Genomic DNA, 23,825 nt, shown 5'->3' with positions numbered 1-23,825 from the left:
TTTTCCTAGAAATACACATCTCAATATATGGTTTATGAAGCTAAACAAAATTTATTTCAAGAAGCATATGCATGTATGTGTATATTAATATTTATATTAAAAAGTATAAAAACTATAAGCCTACATATATATAAACTGATAATAAACTGCTCTGCTTCCTTTCTAGACAAGGAAGAAAAGTAGAAATGTACACTTAGTGAGTAGCATCTTTATTCATGGTCTTTTTCCATGTTCCTGAAAATTGAGAACTGCAATAGCACTCGGGAGACCTGAACTCGCAACAACCTTGTGTCCTGTATTCCCTGAGATGATTAAGAAACATTTTATGGAAGCAATCAACTTGCCTCAGCCATAAGAGTTTTGAACAGCTGATTATTTGTGCGCCCCTTAAAATGACCTTCAGTTTTGAATCTTAATTGCTAAAACAGTGTCAAGATAACTGGGTGACAGATTTTCATTTTATGTAGAGTACCTTGGGCTCTGCAACAGCTTCTGCTACGTTTTACATCTCTGCCTCTGAGAAGACTCTCTCCTGAGGACAACCTTTAAGTGTCTGTTTATTTTCGTATAAATGATTTCAGAGTGACTTCAGTGGGAACTGTAAATATTGAAGTATGCTTAAAATGTTGTCCTAAGGAGCGCTGATCTTAACTATTTCTAAGTGCTTTCCCAAGTACTTGAAAAATTGGAATAGAAGCGCTGTATCTTGTCATAGCCAGAGATTTTTCAGACAAATTTCCTGCCGCTATCTGCCAGAACACCCCAAAGCCATAAAAAGGGGCTTTGCTCATGCATGGATTACCTAATTTCTTCAGATCACTCTCCACCTCTGTGAGCTTTTCTGTATATCTTCTGTGTGATGTTTCCAGGCCACCTGTCACATTGTCCATTTTTTCTACAACTAGGGGAAAGAGAACAGTATGTTATGGAAAGAAGAAAAGTGAAATTATGAAAAAAGTCTAGTAAACAAACAAAAAAAACCACCACTAGCATAAAAAAAAAAAAGAAACCACCTTAACATTGCCTTGCTTGCCACTACACTCTACTGTTGCTCTGTGAAATGCTGGAAGGATGAGCTCCTATCTGCTGGTGGGACCCAGCATTCTTCCAGTTCTTCAGTCTGCCAACAGTTCTCAAACATTTCTTTGCTCATGAGCAATCTCATTCCTCAATGAGGAAATCCCTCTTTGTGGGTTTTCCTCATAAACCAAGTCCTTTTCTTTTAACAGTATTTCCATGCTCCAAGCACAGTGCTGTGTGGCAAAGGCAGACCGATTGCTAAAGGCTCAATCATACAAGAGACGACTTCCTTTTATTTTGCTCTCAGCCATTTCTCCTAAAAAAGAACTTTTTTTTTCTTTCCTGTGCTGTTTTATCATTAAAAATTGCCCCTTGGCTAGCAAACTTTGGTCTGAGATAGCAGTTTGAAGATGCAATGGCTGATGTGCTCTTTATTTTGTAATGTCTGAGTAATTTTCTTGTCACTGAGATAATCTGATTATTTGATAGAATTGATATGGAAATGGAAAAAAAGCAGAGCAACAAATAAAGAGCCTGTGGTGGCTTCCAGTGACAAAAATGTGAAATGCATGCAAGGTTTAGAGGTAACCTTCAGCTTCCATGCCAAATCTTGTCTAATATACATTTACATTCAAGCCACAACCAGGAGCAGAAATTTATTCTCATCACAAGATTATTTAGATCTTTTGCTACACTGGGAGCAGAATGGATCTGAACCAACCCTGGAGAGGCTACACAAGTTATTGTGCCAGCCTCCCCTTTCAAACAGAAGAAATAAGGTGTTTCCCATATTGTGAGACAGTGAAACCAATTCTGTAAAGTCATGTGGGGAAGGAGGTACTGCTAACACTGCGCGATAATCTGCAGCTAAGAAATAACCTCATAGAAGTTATGTAAAGATTTGATTTTTTTCTAGAAGTGGAAATTTAGGGGATCTTTTGTTGCTCATGAGCAACCACCAGAATCCTAGACCTTTAAAGTGTAGTCCACCAAGTGCTCCTTCTTTATTAACTTTTGCCCTTGTTTTTCTGACTCTGGGTAGCATGGTTAGACAGCAGGCTTTCATTGCTTCCCCAAAACCAACCGGAGAAAGAGTGGACCAAAATTATCTCTAGTGCAACTGCACTGAGGTGAGTAGTTACAACAAAGTCTCAAGGTTTTCAGAGACAGACACCCTTTGGCTGCTCCTTTTTATACTGCTAACAAGACAGTAAAACAGAGACTACTGAGTGTGCAAAGTTAAGTCAGAGTGTGGCTTTCTGTATTTGGGATGATAGCACAGGACTTCCTCAACGCCAGATCCAGGCTACAATAATAATGTCTTTGCTTTTCAGGGGGATCACTTCTCAATACCTTCTGCTTTCAAAAGCATTTCCCCCCCCAGTATAGCACTAATATTTCACTGGTTCTTCTGCCCATTAGAAGTTACTTGTCAAAAAGCTGTATACTATTTTCCTAAATGAAGCCAGAGTTGATTCTCTGTTTGTTCTGCCCAGCTGACTTCCAGGCTGAGGCCCAGATCAGCAAAGGTCCTTCAGTTACGTCTCAGACTCCACTGATGCATGTACATACCCATCCATCACATGCAGTGAGCGTGGGGACCATACTTGTCTTCTCCTCCTGGCTACCTCTGGGCAGCTCCTTGTCCAGTTTGTGGTGGTTGTTTATGGAGAGTTACTGTGAAGGGCATGGCTCACTCTGGGCACTTAGACAAGACCTCATGAAAGCATCTGGACTTAAAAAGCAGGCCTACTCCAAGTGTTTCTGCTAAACCTTTGCCTTGCCTAGCAATGTCATATCACCTATAGGTCTTGTTAATTCAGATTTAGTGTAATATTCACCTGTTGGCAAATGAATATATACTATCAATAATGAAAGGAAAATGCAGTTCCTTCCTTTTGTTGTTCAAATGAATGACAGTTTGTACTTCAGATCCGAAGTTTGTAAAACTGAGATTTTATGCTGTCCTGTAACAACAAGAATGTTTTCATGGTTGAATGAAATCTAGCACTGGAAACTTGAGTTAAAATATTCCCCTGAAGATACCAAAGCAAATGAAAATAGTAAAAATCCTGTTGATATATAGTAGCCTGTACTGGAAGTTAGATGAGATTGGATGGAACTGAAAATACAATAGCGTATGGTATTTTCATTGCTGACAATAAAAAAAACCACACTCCACACTAAAACGACTGAAGCTGGTCAGTAGCCTATGAACATCCTTTGCATATAACATCCCCAAAATTTGTTGAAGCAGGACTTTAATCAGAAGCCTTACTAATATTATTGACAATTGACCCCACATGATATGTGGGGAAGACCGTGCCTGGACTGTGTCTGAAAGATCGCTAATGAGCACTGGTAAAATGTCTTTCAGTCCCCAGCAGCTTGTCTCCTACAGAAAGTAATAGCTTTTAATTCTAGTGTGTAACTGGATGCCAGACAGCAGCCCTCGATCGGGAGGGCTGACACGACACTTAGCTGGAAGATGCTGGTTTAGAGAGGCTGGAAGGAGAAGGCTGCTTTCAAATACACAACATATTGATTTCTGCCTATTCGACGCTAAACTGGTGATGACGTACCCAGATTAACTGATGTGAATTGCAGAATTAGCTATGTCAGTCAAACCATTTCCTTTATTTTAATTCTCTTTCCTCTCAGCAGGCAAGTCAGCCCTGTCATGTGAAGTGTAGAGGAGAGAGGCCAGACCCACATTCAAACCACCCAGCTTCGGCAGCAGAAACAGGAGACACCTCTGCAAACGTGAACTGCAGGATTAGCTCAAGGATTCCCAGTGATGCAGGCTAAGCTGAATTTTGTCATCCCATAGACAAACCAATGCATGTATTTGCTTTGTACAGGGGCAGGCTCGCTCTTAGCCTTCACAGTCAAAAAAATAATGGGCCTGGGGGACTTGATCTCCTGCCCAAACTCCTTCCCCAAGCAAGTTGTAACTTATTTACTTTCTTGCTACTGCCCTGCAAGTGGAAAGGATGAACTCTGGGGAGAATGAGTAGAGAGCCGTGGCCAAAGTAGGTTTTGTTGCTCTTGCTGTCAATAGAGGTCATATGGATCATAGAATCATAGAATGGTTAGGGTTGGAAGGGACCTTCAAAGGTCATCTAGTCCAACCCCCCTGCAAGGAGCAGGGACATCCCTGACTAGATCAGGTTGCTCAGAGCCTCATCCAGCCTGGCCTTGAACGTTTCCAGAGATGGGGCCTCCACCACCTCTCTGGGCAACCTGTTCCAGTGTTCTATAACTCGCATCGTAAAAAAATTTTTCCTAATTTCTAATCTAAATCTACCCCCCTCTATTTTAAAACCATTACCTCTCGTCCTATCGCAACAGGCCCTACTAAACAGCCTATCCCCATCTTTCTTGTAGGCCCCCTTGAGGTACTGGAAGACTGCTATCAGGTCTCCCCGGAGCCTCCTCTTCTGCAGGCTGAACAGCCCCAACTCTTTCAGCCTGTCCTCATAAGAGAGGTGCTCCAGCCCTTTTATCATCTTTGTGGCCCTCCTCTGGACCTTCTCCAACTGGTCCATGTCCTTCTTGTGCTGGGGGCTCCAGAACTGGACACAGTACTCCAGGTGGGGTCTCACCAGGGCAGAGTAGAGGGGGAGAATCATCTCCCTCGACCTGCTGGCCACGCTCCTCTTGATGCAGCCCAGGATGCGGTCGGCCTTCTGGGCCGCAAGGGCGCATTGCCTGCTCATGTTAAGCTTCTCATCCACCAGCACTCCCAAGTCCTTCTCCTCAGGGCTGCTCTCAATCCATTCCCCGCCCAGCCTGTATTTGTGCCTGGGATTGCCATGACCCAGGTGCAGGACCTTGCCCTTGGCCTGGTTGAACTTCATGAGGTTGGCACAGGCCCACCTCTCCAGCCTGTCAAGGTCCCTCTGGATGGCATCCCTCCCTTCCAGCCTGTCGACGGCACCACACAACTTGGTGTCGTCGGCGAACTTGCTGAGGGTGCACTCTATCCCACTGTCCATGTCGCCGACAAAGATGTTGAACAGGGCTGGGCCCAGCACGGACCCCTGAGGGACGCCACTCGTGACCGGTCTCCACCTGGACATCGAGCCGTTGACCACCACTCTCTGAGTGCGGCCATCCAGCCAACTCCTTATCCACCGAGTGGTCCGTCCATCAAACCCATGTCTCTCTAGTTTAGAGAGAAGGATGTCATGCGGGACAGTGTCAAAAGCTTTGCACAAGTCCAGGTAGATGATGTCAGTTGCTCGTCCCTTGTCCACCGATGCCGTCACCCCGTCATAGAAGGCCACCAAATTGGTCAGGCACGATCTGCCCTTGGTGAAGCCATGTTGGCTGTCACCACCCACCTCCTTGCTCTCCTTGTGCCTTAGCATGGTTTCCAGGAGAATCTGCTCCATGACCTTGCCAGGCACAGAGGTGAGGCTGACCGGCCTGTAGTTACCTGGGTCTTCCTTATTCCCCTTTTTAAAAATTTGGGTTATGTTCCCCCTCTTCCAGTCATCGAGGACCTCACCAGACCGCCACGACTTCTCAAATACGATGGCCAGTGGCTTGTCAACTTCATCCGCCAGTTCCCTCAGGACCCACGGATGGATCTCATCAGGACCCATGGATGGATGTCCCATTATTTGGAATGCCTTTCCTTCCCTGGCAGTAGCATGAACCACCATCTCTGCATGGAGCCTTCAATGATCGTGAGCACATTGAGCATTCTCAGGTGTGGACATCAACCTCTGGGGAGTGCCCTGGGCTTGAATAGCCACTTCCCATCTTCTTCAGAAAAAAGGCAAAGGCAAAACAGGCAGACCACCCATAATATCCCTTATGAAGACCATGCTGCTGCTCTCAACAGTCTGCTGCTCTCAAAAATGTAAAGTCTGTCTATGCCTTAAGCTGACTTTTGGATAGTTTCACCTTAATTCTCAGCTTGGTCAGATCTCTCTACATTGTCATCTCACTTTCTGACAAGGTCACTGTGAAAAATGTGGTAAAGACCCTCCAAAAGAAGCCAAAATTTCACGTAGTTCATGACCAGAACAGTAAGGACTGTCTGTATCTGAGCCACTATTTCAGAAGCAGGGACAAAATGTGCTGTCTCACCAGGATGTGTTGGCCCTACGTAATGGCAGGCGGACTCTGTCTGGGAGACAGGTAAATGAAGTAGATGAAAGTCATAGTGGGCATGAATCAAGAAACTTTAAAACAAAGACTGACCAGAGAATGAGAACTACCAGAAATTCAAGCTGAGAGCATGATAGCTTCCCTCACTGGAGTGAGCCACAAGAAGATATTTCACCTTCAACAGGCTAATCTAATGCTGGGGGGTACCAGAAAAATATAACTTTGTGTTTTGCATTTAATTTAACAAAGTATGCATAAAAATGACAGATTGCTTTATTAATGTTTTTAACAATAATTTAATATGTCTTCTGAAACCAAACTAATAGTAAACTTGGCTTGTCACTCCTTCATGACCTTGATGTTTAATTCATGTTTTGGTTTCAAGTTTCTCCAACCTACCACGTAATTTTTACCACCAGTCTGGAGGTTTGTAATATGTTGACTTTGCCTCCCATTGAGTTTTTTTTTTGCCTGCCATATTTAATCCATTGATTAGTAGTTTTAACATTTTAAATCACAAAGGATATCTAAATACCATGTAGGAAATTAAAGTTTTAAAAGTAGTTTTGGGCTTTATAAACATAAATGTGGGAGTCAAATTTAATGGAAACTTAGCTAAAAGACTGAAAGAATCCCTGATGCCAGCAGAATTCCTTCTTTCAATGTAATATTGCAATGAAAAAGACAAGCCAAGCTCTGATGCAGAGAGGAGAGTTCAAGAGCTCTATAAAATTTTATTTTGAGTTTTGTTCTTCCTCTAAGGCATGATTTCTTCCCAATGATCAAAAGTATTGCAATAATTCCTTTGACTATGTACCATCAGCTGGGATTTTATCTAACTCGTTTTCCCTGGAAATTAGTGCTTAGGCACTTTGGAGACGAAGCTCTTAAGCTGCAGGTACAAAGGGCAAAATTAATGCCTGACATATGACCATTTGCTGCTTGGTGTTACATAAGGGATACCTTGGACTAATCAGGACTTTTCTCCAGCATATGCCTCTGTCCCTTGGCATTCAGGTGAAGCAGTCACCAAGTCAGTGAGCAGTGGACACCAAGATGCCTTAAGGTCTGTGAGCAAGATGTGCACTATCCACCTTCCAATAATCTTTTCCTCATTTCTTTGTGGGAGAGGAAATTCTTTTGTCCTTGCCCTGGATAAATGTATCTTGATACTGCTATGACGGAAAGACTAATCCCTGGTCAGGCACCAGCGACTACTACTGCAGAAGCAGGCTTAGAACTGAGTGTAGCAAAGATGGCATCTGAAGATGAGAACAAAGCCTGGGGAAAACATGGTGCTAGAGGTCCCCATGGAGAAAGAAGCTTGAAAACCATGGATGGAAATGAGGAGGAGAAACTCCCTCTCCCAAATAAATCTTTTTGGACCATTCCAACTCTAACCATTCTATGATTCTATGATTCTATGATTTCTTATTGCTGTTGCTTCCTACACACACACGAACAAACATTTGCCAAGATACAGAACAACGGTTCCTCCAAATTGATACGCTCTTTCTGATGCCAAGAGAGGTCTGAGTCTTCTTCTGGTGAGCCCCAGAACAAACAAACTCTCTTGAGGAAAATTCTGCTAAATCTAATGGGCGAATTATAGCCCAGAAGGATCCCATCCTTACCTGCTGTAAGATCTTTTGCAGATTTATATCTGCAAAAGGCCTAAGTTTGTCCTCCCTTAGTCCATATAACCAAATGATCTTTTCTTTATAGATCAAGAACAAGTTTTTGAATCCTGGAAATTTTTTTTTTCCTCAGAATCTGACTTTCAGAGACCAGTCACACATTCTTCAGGAGCATGTCTGACCATTGTACATAGGTACAGCATTTTTTTTACATTTTATTTTAATTTACCAGATTCCATCTGCTTTATCCTGAAAAAGGAATACCTATGTGTCTCTATCTGTCCTTCACATTCTATAATCTCCTTGACTAAATCTTCCATCTAAACCAAGCAGTTTTAATTCTGTTGCCACTCAAAACTGTACCAAATCCTCTGAAATAAGTATTTATCCCTTTCTATTTCTACAATTTCCTTTTCTTTCACTGGCAAAGGACCAGAAGTGATGTCAGCTCTGCTACAAGTGCAGCTGTTGGCGGCACAGGACGCACTGCATGCTAATCACATGAATATTTACCTAGCTTCTTGGAGAGGTTTTGAAGCTACTCTCAGAGCTGTACTCAAGCAGCTAGTTTAAAGCTAGCTTGGTTTTCTTTGCAACATGCTGCAATGTCCTGTATAATACTCACAATGATGTTATTCACTTCCTTTTTCTTACCAGAACCTCACGTCTTATTTCTTTGACTTATAGCTGTGACTGTACAACAAGCAGACATTTACATCAATCCATTTGTAAGAATGCCTAAGTGGACGAATGAGATGAATTTGTAAGAATGCTGAGGATGTATGGGAATTTTAAACCATGCTTTCAGTGTGCCCTATGAATGAGAAGCACAAATGACATTTTTTCCATTTCTGGATTGTCAGAATCTTTGAAATTACTGTCAAAAGCAATCTAAACATCTTTGTTAATCAAAATAGCTATAGATAACTCAATACATTGGCACCTCCTGGTTCAATCTTTCTTCCAGATATTTCAAAGTAATATTGATCCCACATTTTGTTCCTGTGATAAATATTATAATAGTAAGACTATTCCTAGCTCTCCCATTAAGAAGGACCTGGAAAGGTCCTTTGATGTATGTAAGAGAGCCCAGTGAAATCAAGGTATAGCACACGTTACAGAGCTTTGAGTCTTCCAGTTAGTACTCCTTTATGGTGGAAGAATGGTCATGTGTGTACAACAAACAACATTGCCAAGGTATTGATATTTAAGGTGAAAATGTGATAAATTCCCTGTCTATCTTACATCTGGAAAAACACTTGGATGCTTGTCTGAAAGTGAAATGTTGCACTTGATGCATACATACCTTTGTATCCCAGAATGGCTACTGTGATTGTTAACAGGGCACATAAAATATATAATAAGATGATGGAAAACTTCAGTGCCCAGTTATTTTTACATTTGGTACATTGAGTCCCCTCCTGAATACCTGCAAAAGAAGATTTTAAGAACTTTAAAACAATAGCAAAGAACATATTGCTGGTTTTATCTCCCCATTTCCTCTCCTCCATTTTCTAGACAAAGAAATATTTACATAAGCAGATGATACATGGGTGCCTATCTGCCTATTCTGCCAGGACAGACTCCACAGTGGTTATAACATCAGTTTAGCAATACAATCACTTTGCAATTTTAGTATGTGGAAGAGAAGTAGGAAAACCTGTGGCTTTCCTGAGAGACAAGACTGTTTTCTCATTGTGCTAACAAGCCTATGGTGAGCTTCGGAAGTCAAATGTTTATTAGCATCTCTGTCAGGCACTGCACCGCAGCAGCTCTTTCTTAGCATTCAGTCTCCCTACAGGGGCAATAGGAGACAGTAAATGCTCCAGCAGAAGGAAAATACAGAAATAAAACAGCATTGTGAAAACCTGGTATGAGTACTCGTCCTGCTTGTAACCATTACCACAAATGGTTACCATGTGAACACTTTCTTTTCATAATGAGAGAAACTTTTTTTTTTTTATTTTTAGAGGGGTTGGGAATACTATTTCCACGGAGAAGAAGGGATGCTGTACTGGTAAAGCTAGCAGTACATCTATAGTAACAGAAAAATGCTATATGTGAATTTGCCCTTGTGAACAACTTAAAGAAAAAGGGCCTCAAGTTGATGAGAGAAAACGGGCCTTTGCTATTTTATATTTGAACTTTTTGCAGAATGGTTTTGATATATTTGAGTCTATTTGTGAAGCAATATTCCTCTTTTCTTTACACGCTCCTTGGGAACAGCTTGAGAGCATTGGAAGCGTTGATTAAGTTACCAAGAAATTAATCAGAAACACAAACGTGTAAAACCATGAAGACTCCACCACTGTGCTGGAATGAATGGGCAGGATTTATCCCTCCTTCCATCGTGCTTTAAACAGGCCAGGATTTATGTAGCTCTCTGTGTCTGTCAGAAAATGCATTTCTTTGATATTTTACTCTATTTGTGTACTATTAAGGGAGTCTCACAGGAAAGCTTTGAGGTCTAATAAATTCTATGTACCAGATTACTTAACTAATCAAAACTTGCTCCGTAGCTTTTTATGAGTAACTTATATTTCCCTCAAGGCCTAACCCACAGCTGATTTTACTTTTCCCAACTCATGACCTTCTGCAGATCAGGGTTTTTTTTTTATTTTTTTTAAGAGAAAAGCACGGACCACTTCCCCATGGCTCACAGAGGACGGGTGACCAGTGGATCAAGTTAAGTCAACTCTGTTTATCTCTCGAAGAACAGCAGTTTCCAGTGACTTCCTTAAGGCCAAGGTACTTGACGGAGGGATTACCATATTGGAGCAACTCAGGAAGAGGATTTAGACAAAGTTTATTTGACAAGGCATTTTTCTCAGTCCCCTCTGCACATATACTAGCCGTGGCTACGGCAGATACGTCTCTCACAGGTCAGCCCACTTTCCACATTATGTCATTACATGTTTTTTCTCAACTTTTCAGCTGTGATGTCATGTTCTATTGCTATGTGATGAAAGAAATGTCATAGATTTGGGTTCCTTGGGGTTTGGGCGTAAGATCAGCTGGGAACATCTGGTTCTTTTTTCAGGAACAGGAACATTAGGGGAAAAGGAGACAAAGACTTCTAAGCATAAACCCAAGAACAGAAACTCCAGAGGGAAAAGGCTTCTCTCCTGCCTGTGCAGGTGGGAAGGAAGGGAGCTGGCACAGAGACAGGCAGTTGCACAGCCCATTTATCGATGACTTGGACTTGCAAGATTGGTAAGTCTCACACCATAGAAGAAAAGGTAAAGAGTTCATAATTCAATAGCCAAGTTTGCTTATGGATCCTAATGTGTGGGGTGGTTTTCTTTATTTGGTTGACAATCTCAAGGAGTTTGCTAGTGGAGAAGCTCTGCTTGCTGAAAAAGCCAGAGAGGGAAAGGGCAGTTTTCTAAGGGTTTGCAGCAGGTATTCAGAGACTGAAATTATTTCATGGTGGGAACTTGTGGCGTCTGGAGCACCATTTAGCTGCTGTTAGCTGGTACTAATGGGCTTACTGAGCCCCTGTGTGCTGAATGCTAGGTTCCTCCTCCAAAGGGTTTAAAATCCGGCTTCGAATCCTGTCACTCTTTGAACATCCCACATCTTAAAAAACACAAGAAGCTTGGGGCACAAAGCACATCACATTCACCTTCGAAATACAGATAATAAAAAGCGTGATCCTCGCTATTTTAATGCTAATGGAAGCAGGACCAGATCCATAACTGGGAAGACTGATAGACTGCAGCGGTACAAAGCACAGAGAAAGTCAGAAATAAAAACAAAACCTTTGACAGCAACTGCACATAGGAAAGTTTCACTTGATTACAGTCTCATTTTAAGATTACTCATTTTATGACATGACCTGCTTTCTGTCACTGTGCTCCGGCTTCCTGTGTAGTGTAATGAGCTGAAATGTCAATGATGTCACTGGATGTACTGCAGTTCAGCAGCGAGCATCATGCACGTTCCACTGCTTCATACGGATCTTGTTTCACTTGTCTCAGTCCTCTCTATTGCTAGTTCAATAAAACAGCACTTTGGCTTTTTGGAACTTTTACTTTCAGCGTATTTCAAACTGACATCAGAACAGCACCCCAACAAAAGCCAGACCTTTCCATCATTTAACAGTCCAGCGCTGTTGGTATCAGTAACATAAACACAGCGCACTAAAGCGATCATACAGGCTAAAGTGATTCCATTAACCAAGCTGGGCTGAAACTGTGTATTGTGTTGCCTGCTGGCGCTTTCTGCCTGTCAGCTTAAAAGGGCATCTGACTGCCATCGAACCCCTGATACTCTCATCTAATGCACCCCAGATCCAGGGCTGGAGTGAAAAGCCAGGGAGCTCCTTTGTTTTTCTTTTCCTAGAGATGGACACACTAAAGTCTTTCAGAGCTATTAAATTTATTGCAAATGCATAGCTCTTAACTCTGTTGCTAGTAACAACTGACTTTCTAGTTTACTAACCATCTAAAAATTACTAAAGATAGAGATACCTTGGAGAAAAGATCTGGAAGACTCATTCTTGTGTCTTTTTGTGCAGTTCAATAATCCAGGCTATGAGCAAAAGTAAAAGCCAGCAATGCAACCATCTCTGTACAGATATGAATTACAGTGTCGTCAGGGCTCCACAACCTTCCCAAGCATGGAGCCTGGCTTCAACTTGCTCTGTTGCTCTTCCCCACTACCCTGCTTAAGGACCAAGTCCGAATAAGCTTGTTCTAATACAGGAGATGCATCTAGTCCGCGCTGTGACAACACTTATTTTTATTGAAGGGTTGCTCTGAAAAGATGTGATAGCCAAAACATTAAGCGACAACAGATGGGAGACCATTTCAAATGCTCATTGTGATTTCACAAAACCCAGCAGGTTGGCATAAAATTATACAGGTTTATCACAAAAGCTGAGAGTCAAGGCCTGAAGGAGCCCTTGCTTGGGCTTTGATTTGGCAAAACCTCCCCACATTTACCCACTTGACTGCTTGCTTTCATGGCTTACACAAAATGCGGTGTCCTTCCAGGAGACGTGTAACCTCTTAACTAGAAAGCCGTAGAGTAAATGTACAGGGAAAGACCCTACATGCCCATTCCATCGACAGAACATATGCAAAACCTGCAAAAGGGGGTTCTCAGCTGAAGTCAGCTCTTCCCCGTTTGTTACTGTTGCTCCCAGTGCAGCATGCTCCTCTCTGCGTCCTGTACGTGTGTTTTCAATGTTGCTCTGCTCCCAGACATTTGTCACTGACTTCCAAACCCAGGGAGCCAGGGTCACTTCCGCATGATGTGCATTTCTCACTGCTGATTTGATCAACATTTAATAAATATCAGATGGGACACAATGTGCCTCGTTTTGCTGGACACATGCTTTTCTCCATTCCTTTCCCTGACATTTTAATAAGAGCTCTGGTTTTTCTATCTCACTGTTGGGAAGACATCTGGCCAAACAGACAGCGACTTAGTACAAAGAGATCCTGCTGGCTCGCATGCTTTGGGGACCCCCTTCTCTCCAAACCAAGATGGTCACAAAAAAATACGCAAGTGAGACGTCCCCCTGTTACCAGGCTTTGTAGTTTTTGTTTTTATAGCATTGCATTCCAGTGACTGAAGACTTTGTTCTCATGCAGGGGGTATACATCTGCAGATTCCTTTTGGGCTCCAGATAAGCAGAGGTTTTGCTGGGGAGGAGCTGGGTTTTGTGGTTTTTTTTTTTTGTTGTTGTTGTTGTTCCATGTTTTTCAATGGGAAACTAAATATCTTTGCTTTTTGACATGGAGTAGCCACTTTCCAAAATGCCTGACTCCTCAACTGTATTACACTTCAGGAGCACATCTTTGAACACTCAAATATGACACGCACACACATATTTTTTTGCTGAATAATTATTTTAAAGTATTTGCCTCTGTGTTCTTTTCTTGGCTCTTGCTGCAGGGTCTTAGGTGGCCTCATAATATTTCTGCTAGCAAATCAGTTTTGACAAAGATGCAAGATTCCCTTTTTAACCCTGACAAAAAAATGTATGGATAAGATGATTGAAGAAATGTAGTGCAGGAAACAAAACCACATACATTAGTTAGGAGGGATTTTCCCAAATGTAATTCATTGAAAAGAGATAACATACCTTGAATTTTGTAAGAAAGATTGCAAGTCTAGTTTGCAGCCTTCAAATGATAACTTTCGCAAAGCTAATGTTTTCAAAACTGATGAAAAGTAGATCTAATATTCATATTTAAAGAGGCCTGAGGAAACTACATCCATCTAGTTCCAACCCCGCTGCCATGGGAAGGTATCCCTCCCCATGGTAGGGGGATTGGAACTAAATGATCTTTAAGGTCCCTTCCAACCCAAACTGGTCTATGGTTCTATGATTCAACATGTAGGTAGGAATCAAATACTGAGAGATACTTAGCCATGTGGAGTTGCAATAAGCTCCCAGTGGGTGCCTTTCTCACTAGCAAAAGTAGATGATCCCACAAGGAACCCATCTCGATGTTTAAATAAGTAAATGCCTTGAAAAACCTGACTCTAAGTGCTTAAATTCAGGCACCCAAGTGTAAAATGGTAGTTTTTTACTAATATGCTTGACTAGCCGTTAGGAAAGGAACTCTGTCTCTTAGGACAGAGAGGATTTAAAAATTCAGGTGTATGTGTACATATATACATACACACACACACACACACACATATTTATGTTCAAATATATAGAAAATTATATGTGTGTGTATGTTTTTTACAGAGAAGCTTTTGTACTGACAAAAAACCAGCATATTACGTTAGCACACTCAAATAGAAAGCAGACACATCTTTGCCAACAATAAACTTTGTATAGCTTTGAGATTACTGGATCCAGCCAGCCACAAAATTCAGAGTGAGATTTTTGTCTTCTCTTCTGTGTGATGCTTCAGGTTATTAACCTACCCTTCAGGAAAATAATTTGTGAGATCGTCCATGAATGGTTTCATTGCAGTCAGCAAAAACTGATGATTTGACGGCTCCATATGACTAATCTACCTCAGAAAGTAATTGTTCTTTTTAGTGGTTATAAATGGCAAAAACTGAGGCTGGTTCATGCTTTTTTAATTATTATTTTGAAATAAATTTCCTTCCTCCAATTTAGAGTATATTCTTACAGTGTAAAGGCCATACCTTGAGCTAGAAGAGCAACCAACGTGGTTATTGCATGACCAGTCCAAGGGGAGCACTGAGCCCTTAGGCTGAAGTTGTGAAGTGCCTGGTTTGGGATAGCCATGCTGCTGCCTTCATCCAAACTGAGCCGTTCCTCAGGCCATAGCTCCCTCACATGCACACATCCATCCCCAGGGCTTTGTAGGGAAGAGCTCTTGACCAGGCAAACCAAGGCCCTTTACTGTACATTATAAAACAGGGGTGATAGCACCAGATTTAGATTAGATATTAGGAAGAAATTTTTTACAAGTAAGGTGGTTGAACACTGGAACAGGTTGCCCAGAGAGGTGGTGGATGCCCCATCCCTGGAAACATTCAAGGCCAGGTTGGACGCGGCTCTGAGTAACCTGATCTGGTTGGAGATGTCCCTGCTCCTTGCAGGGGGGCTGGACTAGATGACCTTCAAAAGGGCCTTTCCAACTCTAACCATCCTGTGATTCTATGATTGTGTCCACTGCCCTCCCTTCTTAACTCCTCAACCAGTCTCTTGCCATGATTTCCTTTCCTGTCAACCTTGGGTGAGTGCCAACCTTCCTCCCACATCCACAGTCCTTGCAAGCCCTGCCTCTGCAATGGCAATGGTTCTGCTTGCCCAGGTGGTGTGGTGCTGGCTTGTGGGCAGGTGGATTGTTAACAGCTTGCTTAACTTCATTGTCAGACTTTTACAATGCCATTGGAAAAAAAAAATTTTGCATAAACATGCTGTCATTTGTTCCGGAATTTGCTAGTTTTGCTTCTGTTTTTGTAATCAAATAGGGATAAATGGAAGCTATGCTTTTTTTGAAAAGGTTTCTGGTTATTTAGTAGGAAGCTATTAAAGCAGCAAAACTTGAAATCTAAGCGGTGGGTATGTACTCACCTAACTTGTGCCAGTTTTCCTATGCCAGGTGGAAAATCATGAAACATGGCAGCAAGACAAGAAGCTGAAACAGCCACTTTATATTTCAAGTAAACACTGCAAGACAGAACTGCTTTCTTCATAAATTAATAAATAAATGGACCAACCCCAAACCACTCCATCTTCACAGGTTTCTACAGTGTCCTGCATAACCCGATTGCCCTGTTACAAAGCTGGTGGCTTGTACGAATAAACTTTGAAGAGGAAAAAAACACACCTCAAAAGCCAGTTCTGAGAATTAATGCCTCAAAAGAGCTGCATGACTCCTGCCTGTGATTTTATTCTGAGCTTCACACACTGGATTTTCCTTTTCACCCTGGTGCTCCTTTCTTTCCAAGTGCAAGATCCTGCACCTGGGTCAGGGCAACCCCCAGTATCAATACAGACTGGGGAATGAAGGGATTGAGTGCAGCCCTGCTGAGAAAGACTTGGGAGTACTGGTGGACGAGAAGCCAGACATGAGCTGGCAACATGTGCTTGCAGCCCAGAAAGCCAACTGCATGCTGGGCTGCATCAAAAGAAGCATGGCCAGCAGGTCGAGGGAGGTGATTCTGCCCCTCTGCTCGGCTCTTGTGAGAGCCCACCTGGCGTACTGCGTCCAGCTCTGGAGCCCATAACATAAGAAGGATGTGGGCCAGTTGGAGAGAGTCCAGAAGAGGGCCATGAAGATGATCAGAGGGCTGAAGCACCTCTCCTATGAGGACAGGCTGAGAGAGTTCGGGCTGTTCAGCCTGGAGAAGAGAAGGCAATCTGATCTGGTTGGAGATGTCCCTGCTCCTTGCAGGGGGGTTGGACTAGATGACCTTTGAAGGTCCCTTCCAACCCCAACCATTCTATGATTCTATGATTCTATGACTTTCAGTTTGCATTTTAGGATAACAGCATATTCCTAGACTGTTAAAAAAGAAAAGTGAGGAGGAGTTGTTCCTTAAGGCTTAAGACAATAGAAGAATCCACCATTTACAGGATTTGAATAATCCTGCCCCTAAAGAGCTGCTCTCACCATTGAGAGGGCAATGCTGGGGCTGGGGCTGTCAGACTCAATGCTGAAGCTGGAGGGAGGCACTTTATGCCAAGAGCCCAGGGTATTTCAGTGGAAATGGGAGGTCTCCTTCTCTGGGAGACCTTGGAAAAAACCCACCCTTGATGATCTGCAGGTTGCAGCCTGAAGCTCTGCACGCAGGGGAGGCCAGGCAAATTCTCCACCAGACTGAGTCTGTTGGAGGCAGCGGCCGCTTCCTGTAAATCCAAATCCCACATCTGACATAATAAAGAGCCTCAAAGGGCCGACACTGTTATCTCTGGAAAGCTTTCAGACTAAGAAATACTTAATTCTATGTAATGTACACAAACCCTTTCATTAAAGGAGGAGAGAACCCTCATTTTCAGCCTGACCATCATCTCTCACTTATTTATATAACCCAGCCAGAATTTTCTCTCTGGCTTTGTTCTCCTTCACAGTAGACCAGAGATTCACAATGAATTGTCAGAAATCCTAATTATATACTTCAACAACCATCACCATGTAATTATATAGTATTACCAAACAATGTCCTACTGTGATTAAACACTAAATATCTTAATTGAAAGGATACAAAAAGCTCAACCACAACACAGGCTAAGTAAAGACTGTTGAGTATCTGAACTGTATGTTAGGCAAATATTATGAACAGAACTGAAGCACCAGCATGGTAAATTTTAAGAAAAATAATGGATTTGCAACAGTTTAAGGTCCAGCTGTAGCAATGCGGTAAGAATATCACACCACCAGAGGGTCCAGCATCCCATAGTCTATTAGATTTAAAGACATGTGTAGAGCTTAACTCAAACCAGAACAAAAACCAGTAATTGCTGGTGCTGTTAAATAATTGTCTGGAGCAAGAGAGATGTGTCTGTCCTCAGTTGCTGAAAATCAAGCAAGGGATCACTCAGTGCACGTCTCTGGAACTAAACCCAAAAATCTAATTCAGCTGTTCAGAAGATGAGAGAAAAACTAGAATAGTTAAAAAGAAGATAAAAATAATGTATGAATTAAAGACCTGTTCAATGACAGGCAAGACAGCCATGATACACCACACCAAAGAGCCTCTCAAACTGCATCCCAGTAGAGAAGAATTTAGACTGGCTCCCAAGACAGATAGCCAGATCTATAGGGAGACCAAAGCCAGATCTTTGGTTTGTGCAACAGCCTAAAACAACCTGAGGATATCCCATCCAGTGAGTTAATTAAAACTAGAGTGAACAAAGCATTAGCAAAGTCACAGAAGAGACCTGCCCTTCAGAGCTATGCCAGATGGCGAAGTAATGCCATTTCTAATGTCTAAGGCTGGGCGCTCCGTTCTGAAATAAACAAGCTTCCTAATAGTGCCTCATTAAGATGATATAATCTGATGATTAATGTACACAATTTTTAGTCTTAATTCATACTACATTCGACTGAAAGGAGGAGAAAAGGTAACACACTTAACACACTCAAGGTAACACCCCTAACATTCATTATTTTTATAACACAGATTTGTGCCAAAAATTTTTAATCAAGATTTTCTGTGTCAAGTTAATATATAGACCTTTATCCACCCTTCATTGGATTTAGTAGTAAGGCTTCTGTTGCCTTCATGAAGAAGCATTCTAATATAAAAATGGCCTCTTTTCCAACTGAAAAGTCTATTTGAGCACATTATTTGGAATTTAAAAGAAGTATGTGCATGTAAAAGAAGAGGTGAAGTTGTTTCTATTTGTGCTGGGTACCTAGCAGTTACATGGGCCCCTTATTTGGAACATGACCCCAAAAATGAAGAGGGCCACGAGGAAGAACGCAGTAGGACCTCACAGAAGAAAGTGAGTGCAGAAGACACAAGTATGTATAAGGAAGTCGGCTCTGCTCATTTAATTACGGCTGTGAGTGCAAATTGCCACCTCTGAGTAGCCTTTTCCATGGTGGTATCAAGACTGCCTGGCTGAAATACCATCACCGAATGGAGAAAAAAGGATGCCTGCAGGCACTGCATTGAACATAGCTCACAGTCACAAATCCACTGGCTGTAAATTCATTCCTAATCTCCTGAGGCTACATGTTCAACTGCGGGAGAGAAATTATTTCTAGGTATAAACAGTTCTCTTCTGGAAGTGTGCTGCCTTACTCCCCTCGGCTGAATCGAGACACAGCATTAAATCACTTCCAAAGGAGAGGAGTTGGCAGGGCCAGAATTTATTTTTCACCCCGCTGCCCTTCTAAAACCACTTTCTAAAGGTAGGGCTTTTTCCTCAGAAATATTGCAGGCTTGATGGCAGAGACAACAAATCCTATTTCCATCCTTCAACCTATCCAACCCCCTCCAACACACCTCAGTCTCTGCCTTTTCCTGAATCTTATATTTTCAAAATGGATGTTTTCCTCTGTGAAGTTGGATCCCTAGGCTAAGAGGAACGACTGTGACCCAAAGCAGCTACCACATTTCAGTATTCTCGTTCTATTCTCCCTTTTCCCCTCTCTCCTGTCTTCTTTGTGTCCTGCAGTATCTCTGACTCCTGAGCTCTCCCCATACCCTGGCTCATACAGACCTCACTAGCATCCAATTTCCTGGATAAAAAGCAGACTTAGAATGTATTCCTCAAGCAATCAGAACATTTTTCACACAGTTGTGCCAATGTGCAATGGCTGTACAATGTAAGGAGCAAACAGCGCTGATAAATGGATTTTTTCCACCTACTACCATCACAATTTCTGCGATTTTCACCTGCTTAATATTCACCTGTATCTAGAGAGGAAATTTTTATTCTGTAAATTACTACAAGAAGTTTCCTGTACAAAGGTGGAAGTGTGGCTGATGAATGCCATTTGTGTTTCCCCTCCTAAGAAAGCAATAAGCAAATTTACACTGTCTTGGCAAAGACTGAAAAGTGTTGAATTAAACCTGCTTGACACAAGTGAGGAAAAGCTATGCAGAAGGGCATCCAGAGCACTGCGACTGGCAGGGAGAACAACAAACACACTGCCTGCCTACATAGCACCTACCCGCTGCCTTCCTAATAACATCAATGCAATCACCGTGTTAAGTAGGTGAAAATTCTACTGCAATCATGGAAACACAGAAGTAGACCAATCCATTAAAAGCATTAATCTTCTAAATCTGTAGAGTGTATGTATGCCTTGTAACAACCTGCCATTTTTTTTATATCTTGGGAAATTTATTAGACCACCCCCTAACAAAGCATTAAACATGTTGCTACAGTTACAATTAATACCTGCTATAATAATAATAATCTTCCTGAAACATATACTCCTTGCTATAATCCTTTTCTTGATAGCTCATGAAATAATGGAAAACTAAGTATTTGCTAAATAATTTTTAATGGAGCCAGGGAGTTTTAGGGTCTCTGGCTCTAGAGCAGCATGAAGGGTAGGAAGCTGCTGTGAGGCCAGGGGCTCCTGTGATTCCACATCTGCAGATGGAGGACTCGAGTCTTACCAGGCGTTTCAGGCTCATTGCTACAAGTCTTATCAAGGGGTTGAGGGTGACAGCGAGAGGCTTAAATTGAACCAAATGCTTTTTGTATCCAGAAGACTAAATAAAATAAAAAAAAAAAAAAAAGACATTTTCACTATAAAATGTATGGGCTTTAATGGAGAGAAAACCCCAGGTACTAAAGGGCATTTTAATTAAGAGGCAGAAGGCATAACATAAACCTATAGGTACAAGTGGGAATTTGTAAATTTTAATTTAGATGAGAAGTTGTAAGGGAGACCTGTGGGTTTTTTTCCCCTAATTGATATGTAAATATATTATTAAAAGTTCTTGAGAAAGGTACAATCATATGTAATAAAAAATACCCTAACCAAATCTTAGTTTGTGTTTCAGTGAAAGCAATCCACACGTAACTGAAAATAATGTTTAATTATTTGGAAGGAAACAGTTCAGGAAAGAAGGAAGAAGGGAACTGAATGAACTCAGACAATTGAGATGTGTAAATTTTTTTTATTTTGAAAAATTATTCTTTCTGAAGTTTATGCCAGAGACTTTCAGACTGCAGACCTAAATGTCTGCCTTAGAACTTTTTCACTTGTTTCCAGTGTTTTTCTAGACTTGTAACTTTATCTTACCTTTAACTTTCTGAAGAATGTTGAAGTCTTCAAGTAATGTCTGTAATAATCAGGTTTCCCTATTTTGATATGATATACTACTGAAAATACAAGGAAAATGGTTCCTTTCTGTACTTATTATAAAATGTGGCAAGCACTTGGAAAGTTAATAGAATTACACAGATTTGTGCCAAGCCTGAACTTGCTTTTCAACTCTTATTTTTTTTTGCCAAATACCAAGATTTATTGGTCCTTGAAGCAAAAAAAAAAATGACTGAAACAAATCTGGGGTCAATATTTAACTCCAGGGTCAATACATCTTGCTTTTTCACTCCCAAAGAAGTCAATATCTGCTGTTATTTATGCCATACTCTGCAGCTGCTCTTTTGAACTCCAACAGATAAATACATCCCACCTTTGACCCACAGTCTTTCAATGTAAGTATGGAGACACCATAATTTATTTGCTCAATGCAAGTGTCAAATGTTTTCAACACTAAACTGCACTAAACACTCTTGTTCCTTATCACCATTTCAGTTACAGAAGTGTAGCCTCTCTGGCTTCCGCAGACTTACATGCAATTTATATCAGGTGTATCATTCAGCCAGGGAGCTAGAAAACATCTTTTCTTTCACATCAAGCTGAAAGCATAAAACAGAAAAGCAGCTGAAGCAGCCAAACTGGCAGCTCAGTGGAAACTTTGGATTAAAAAAAATTAACACATAGTATTATAATCTATTTAAGAAAAATCCAATAAACTACAAAATAACTCTTCTTTGTGTCTTCAGAGTCCACAGGCACTGAGTCCTTGTACTGCTCTAAGATTTATAAATAATGGACTGAAAAATAATTTTCATGTATTAAGAGTAAAAATATTTTCTAAAAATGTCTGTTTTGCAGCAGTTTTATTTGACTTACTTAGAACATTTATTTCTTGGCTGGTTCCTTGTATGCCAAATTTCAGCCCAGTATGATTTTTTCCATGGCTGAACTATATACTCCTGAAAAGCAAACCTGGAAATGTTGAAAACCATAAACTATAGGTAAAGGCACATGTCACAAACAGGATCATGAAAAGCAGAGCTTTCAGTGTGAGCAGAGCTTTCTTTTTAATGAAAGATGTATTTTGTTTGTTAGGCATACTTCATACATCACCTCCTTGTACCCTGACTGAATCTTACTCAAGCCCCCACAAGGATGAAACGTTTGGACACATAAGATGTAGCCTTTTCACATAAGAAACTAATAGTTTTCACTACTTTCCCTGCTTTTCTTGTTCTCTGCTTCTTGCCTGATTCACAAGAAAAGCCAGTGTCCTGTTTGCTCAACTGAACAACGCATCACTCTATTTAAATAGCTTAGATAAGATTTTATTTAATGCTGTGAAAACAAAAACTTTCCAAAATATTTCAGAAGTGAATTAATGGATTCAGCTCCTTCACATTTTATTATATGAATACTATTTTTTACTGGTGAGATCAATCTCTTTACAATTTTAGAAGATGAACTGTGTTGCACAGTTGTGCATATGACCCTAAAATAGATTAAACTGCTTGATAAATGTCCTGGTAGCTCTTGCGTCAAAAGATGAGAGAGGATATGCCCAGTGAAAAGTGTTACACTCCTGTAGAAATTTTCAGGGTAGTAAAAATTGTTACGCAGGTTCTTCTCTCTCTCATTCCTTGTTTTGCCAAGAGCTTTGTTAAAGAGAAGTTAAAGACACTTACAGAAATTTCCTCTAAGTGTTCTGCCAAGGTGCATGAGCAAACTTAGGTCAAAATTTTGCTGTACATGGACAGAAGCCAGAGGACAGAAGAGCACTTAATTTTTAATCATTATTTCATTACTTACTAAACTGCTTAGCTGCTCCATAATATTTTGGATTGTCTGAAAATGGCATTCAGCTTTGTGGGAGATCCTTCTTTGGCTTCTCTCAGCCATAGACACAAATCTTATTAGGTTTCCAAAGGAACACAAAACTTAATGCATAACTAATGATGAGTACAGGGCAGCCATTCAAGCAAGCTGAATCACAGGATAAGCTGGGACCACTTACAGAAAATGAACATTAATGTAACTAAGAGTAAGGTGGGAACAAAAAAGCATAAACCCTGTGTGCTGTGCTTGGAGAGCAGTGGCTCCAAAAAGGGTAACAGGGGTGAGATGGCAAGAAGGCTACCAAAGAGTTCCCACCATGATGTTAGGGCCAAAAGGAGATCCAGCTTCCCGACTTGTGTCAGTGAGCTGGCAGTTGGACAGGTCTCGGGCATCGTGGCATTGACAAGCACCTGGCTTGACACTGGGACCCCAAAATACCAACCCACTGCTGTAGCTCTCTAGCCTTCTCATGCTGGAGACAGTACTTGGAGCCTGGACAACCTTAGATAAGCTCAGCAGCTCAGGGACAGGTTGGTCATGCAAAGACAAAGAGGAAAGGTCTCCTGAGGCTGGTGACCAAGAGCAGCTCCCAGTGGGGTCAGAAGCCTCCAGGGCCACTGGCTCCAAGGCAGCACATACAGGAGGGAGCTGCTATTGAGCTAACGATCCTCATGTCCGTAGTGGGGAGGCTCCAAGTCTTACCAGGCATTTCTCCCGCTATGAGTCTTACCAGGGGACTGAGGCTTACAGTGAGAGGCTTAAATTGAACCAAATGCTTTTCTTACTCGGAATAAAACATATATTAAAAAAAAAAAAGAAAAACAGAAGACTTGGCTGCAGACCCTAGGTGCTTTAATGGAGCACTGGCACTAAAGGGCACTTTTATGAAGAGGCAGAAGGAGTAACATACGCCCTTGGCTACAACAAGTTGGAGGTAGAAAGGTGCCTCTTGGAAATGAAGCGAAAATGCAGGCAGTAGGGGTGATTACAACTGGAACAAATTACCATCACAGGGGATTCCCTGTATTTTAAT

The 23,825-nt window shown here is 41.5% G+C and overlaps 1 protein-coding gene across 1 annotated transcript in view; it reads right to left on the bottom strand.

The window, feature by feature from the left end:
- COLEC12 (collectin subfamily member 12) overlaps positions 1-23,825 on the bottom strand; it is a 102,350-nt gene that overhangs the window by 14,182 nt on the left and 64,343 nt on the right. The window contains exons 3-4 of the mRNA XM_086740694.1: positions 9,085-9,207; positions 803-901 (exon numbers count right to left, since the gene is read on the bottom strand). Coding sequence (XP_086596820.1) covers positions 803-901; positions 9,085-9,207 — 222 coding nt within the window. The remainder of the gene's footprint in view (positions 1-802; positions 902-9,084; positions 9,208-23,825) is intronic.

This window comes from Chlamydotis macqueenii, chromosome 2, assembly GCF_036417535.1.
Source record: "Chlamydotis macqueenii isolate bChlMac1 chromosome 2, bChlMac1.mat, whole genome shotgun sequence".
Lineage (NCBI taxonomy): Eukaryota > Metazoa > Chordata > Aves > Otidiformes > Otididae > Chlamydotis > Chlamydotis macqueenii.
The sequence above is the reverse complement of the archived record's forward strand: the minus strand, read 5'-3'. Positions and strand labels throughout refer to the sequence as shown.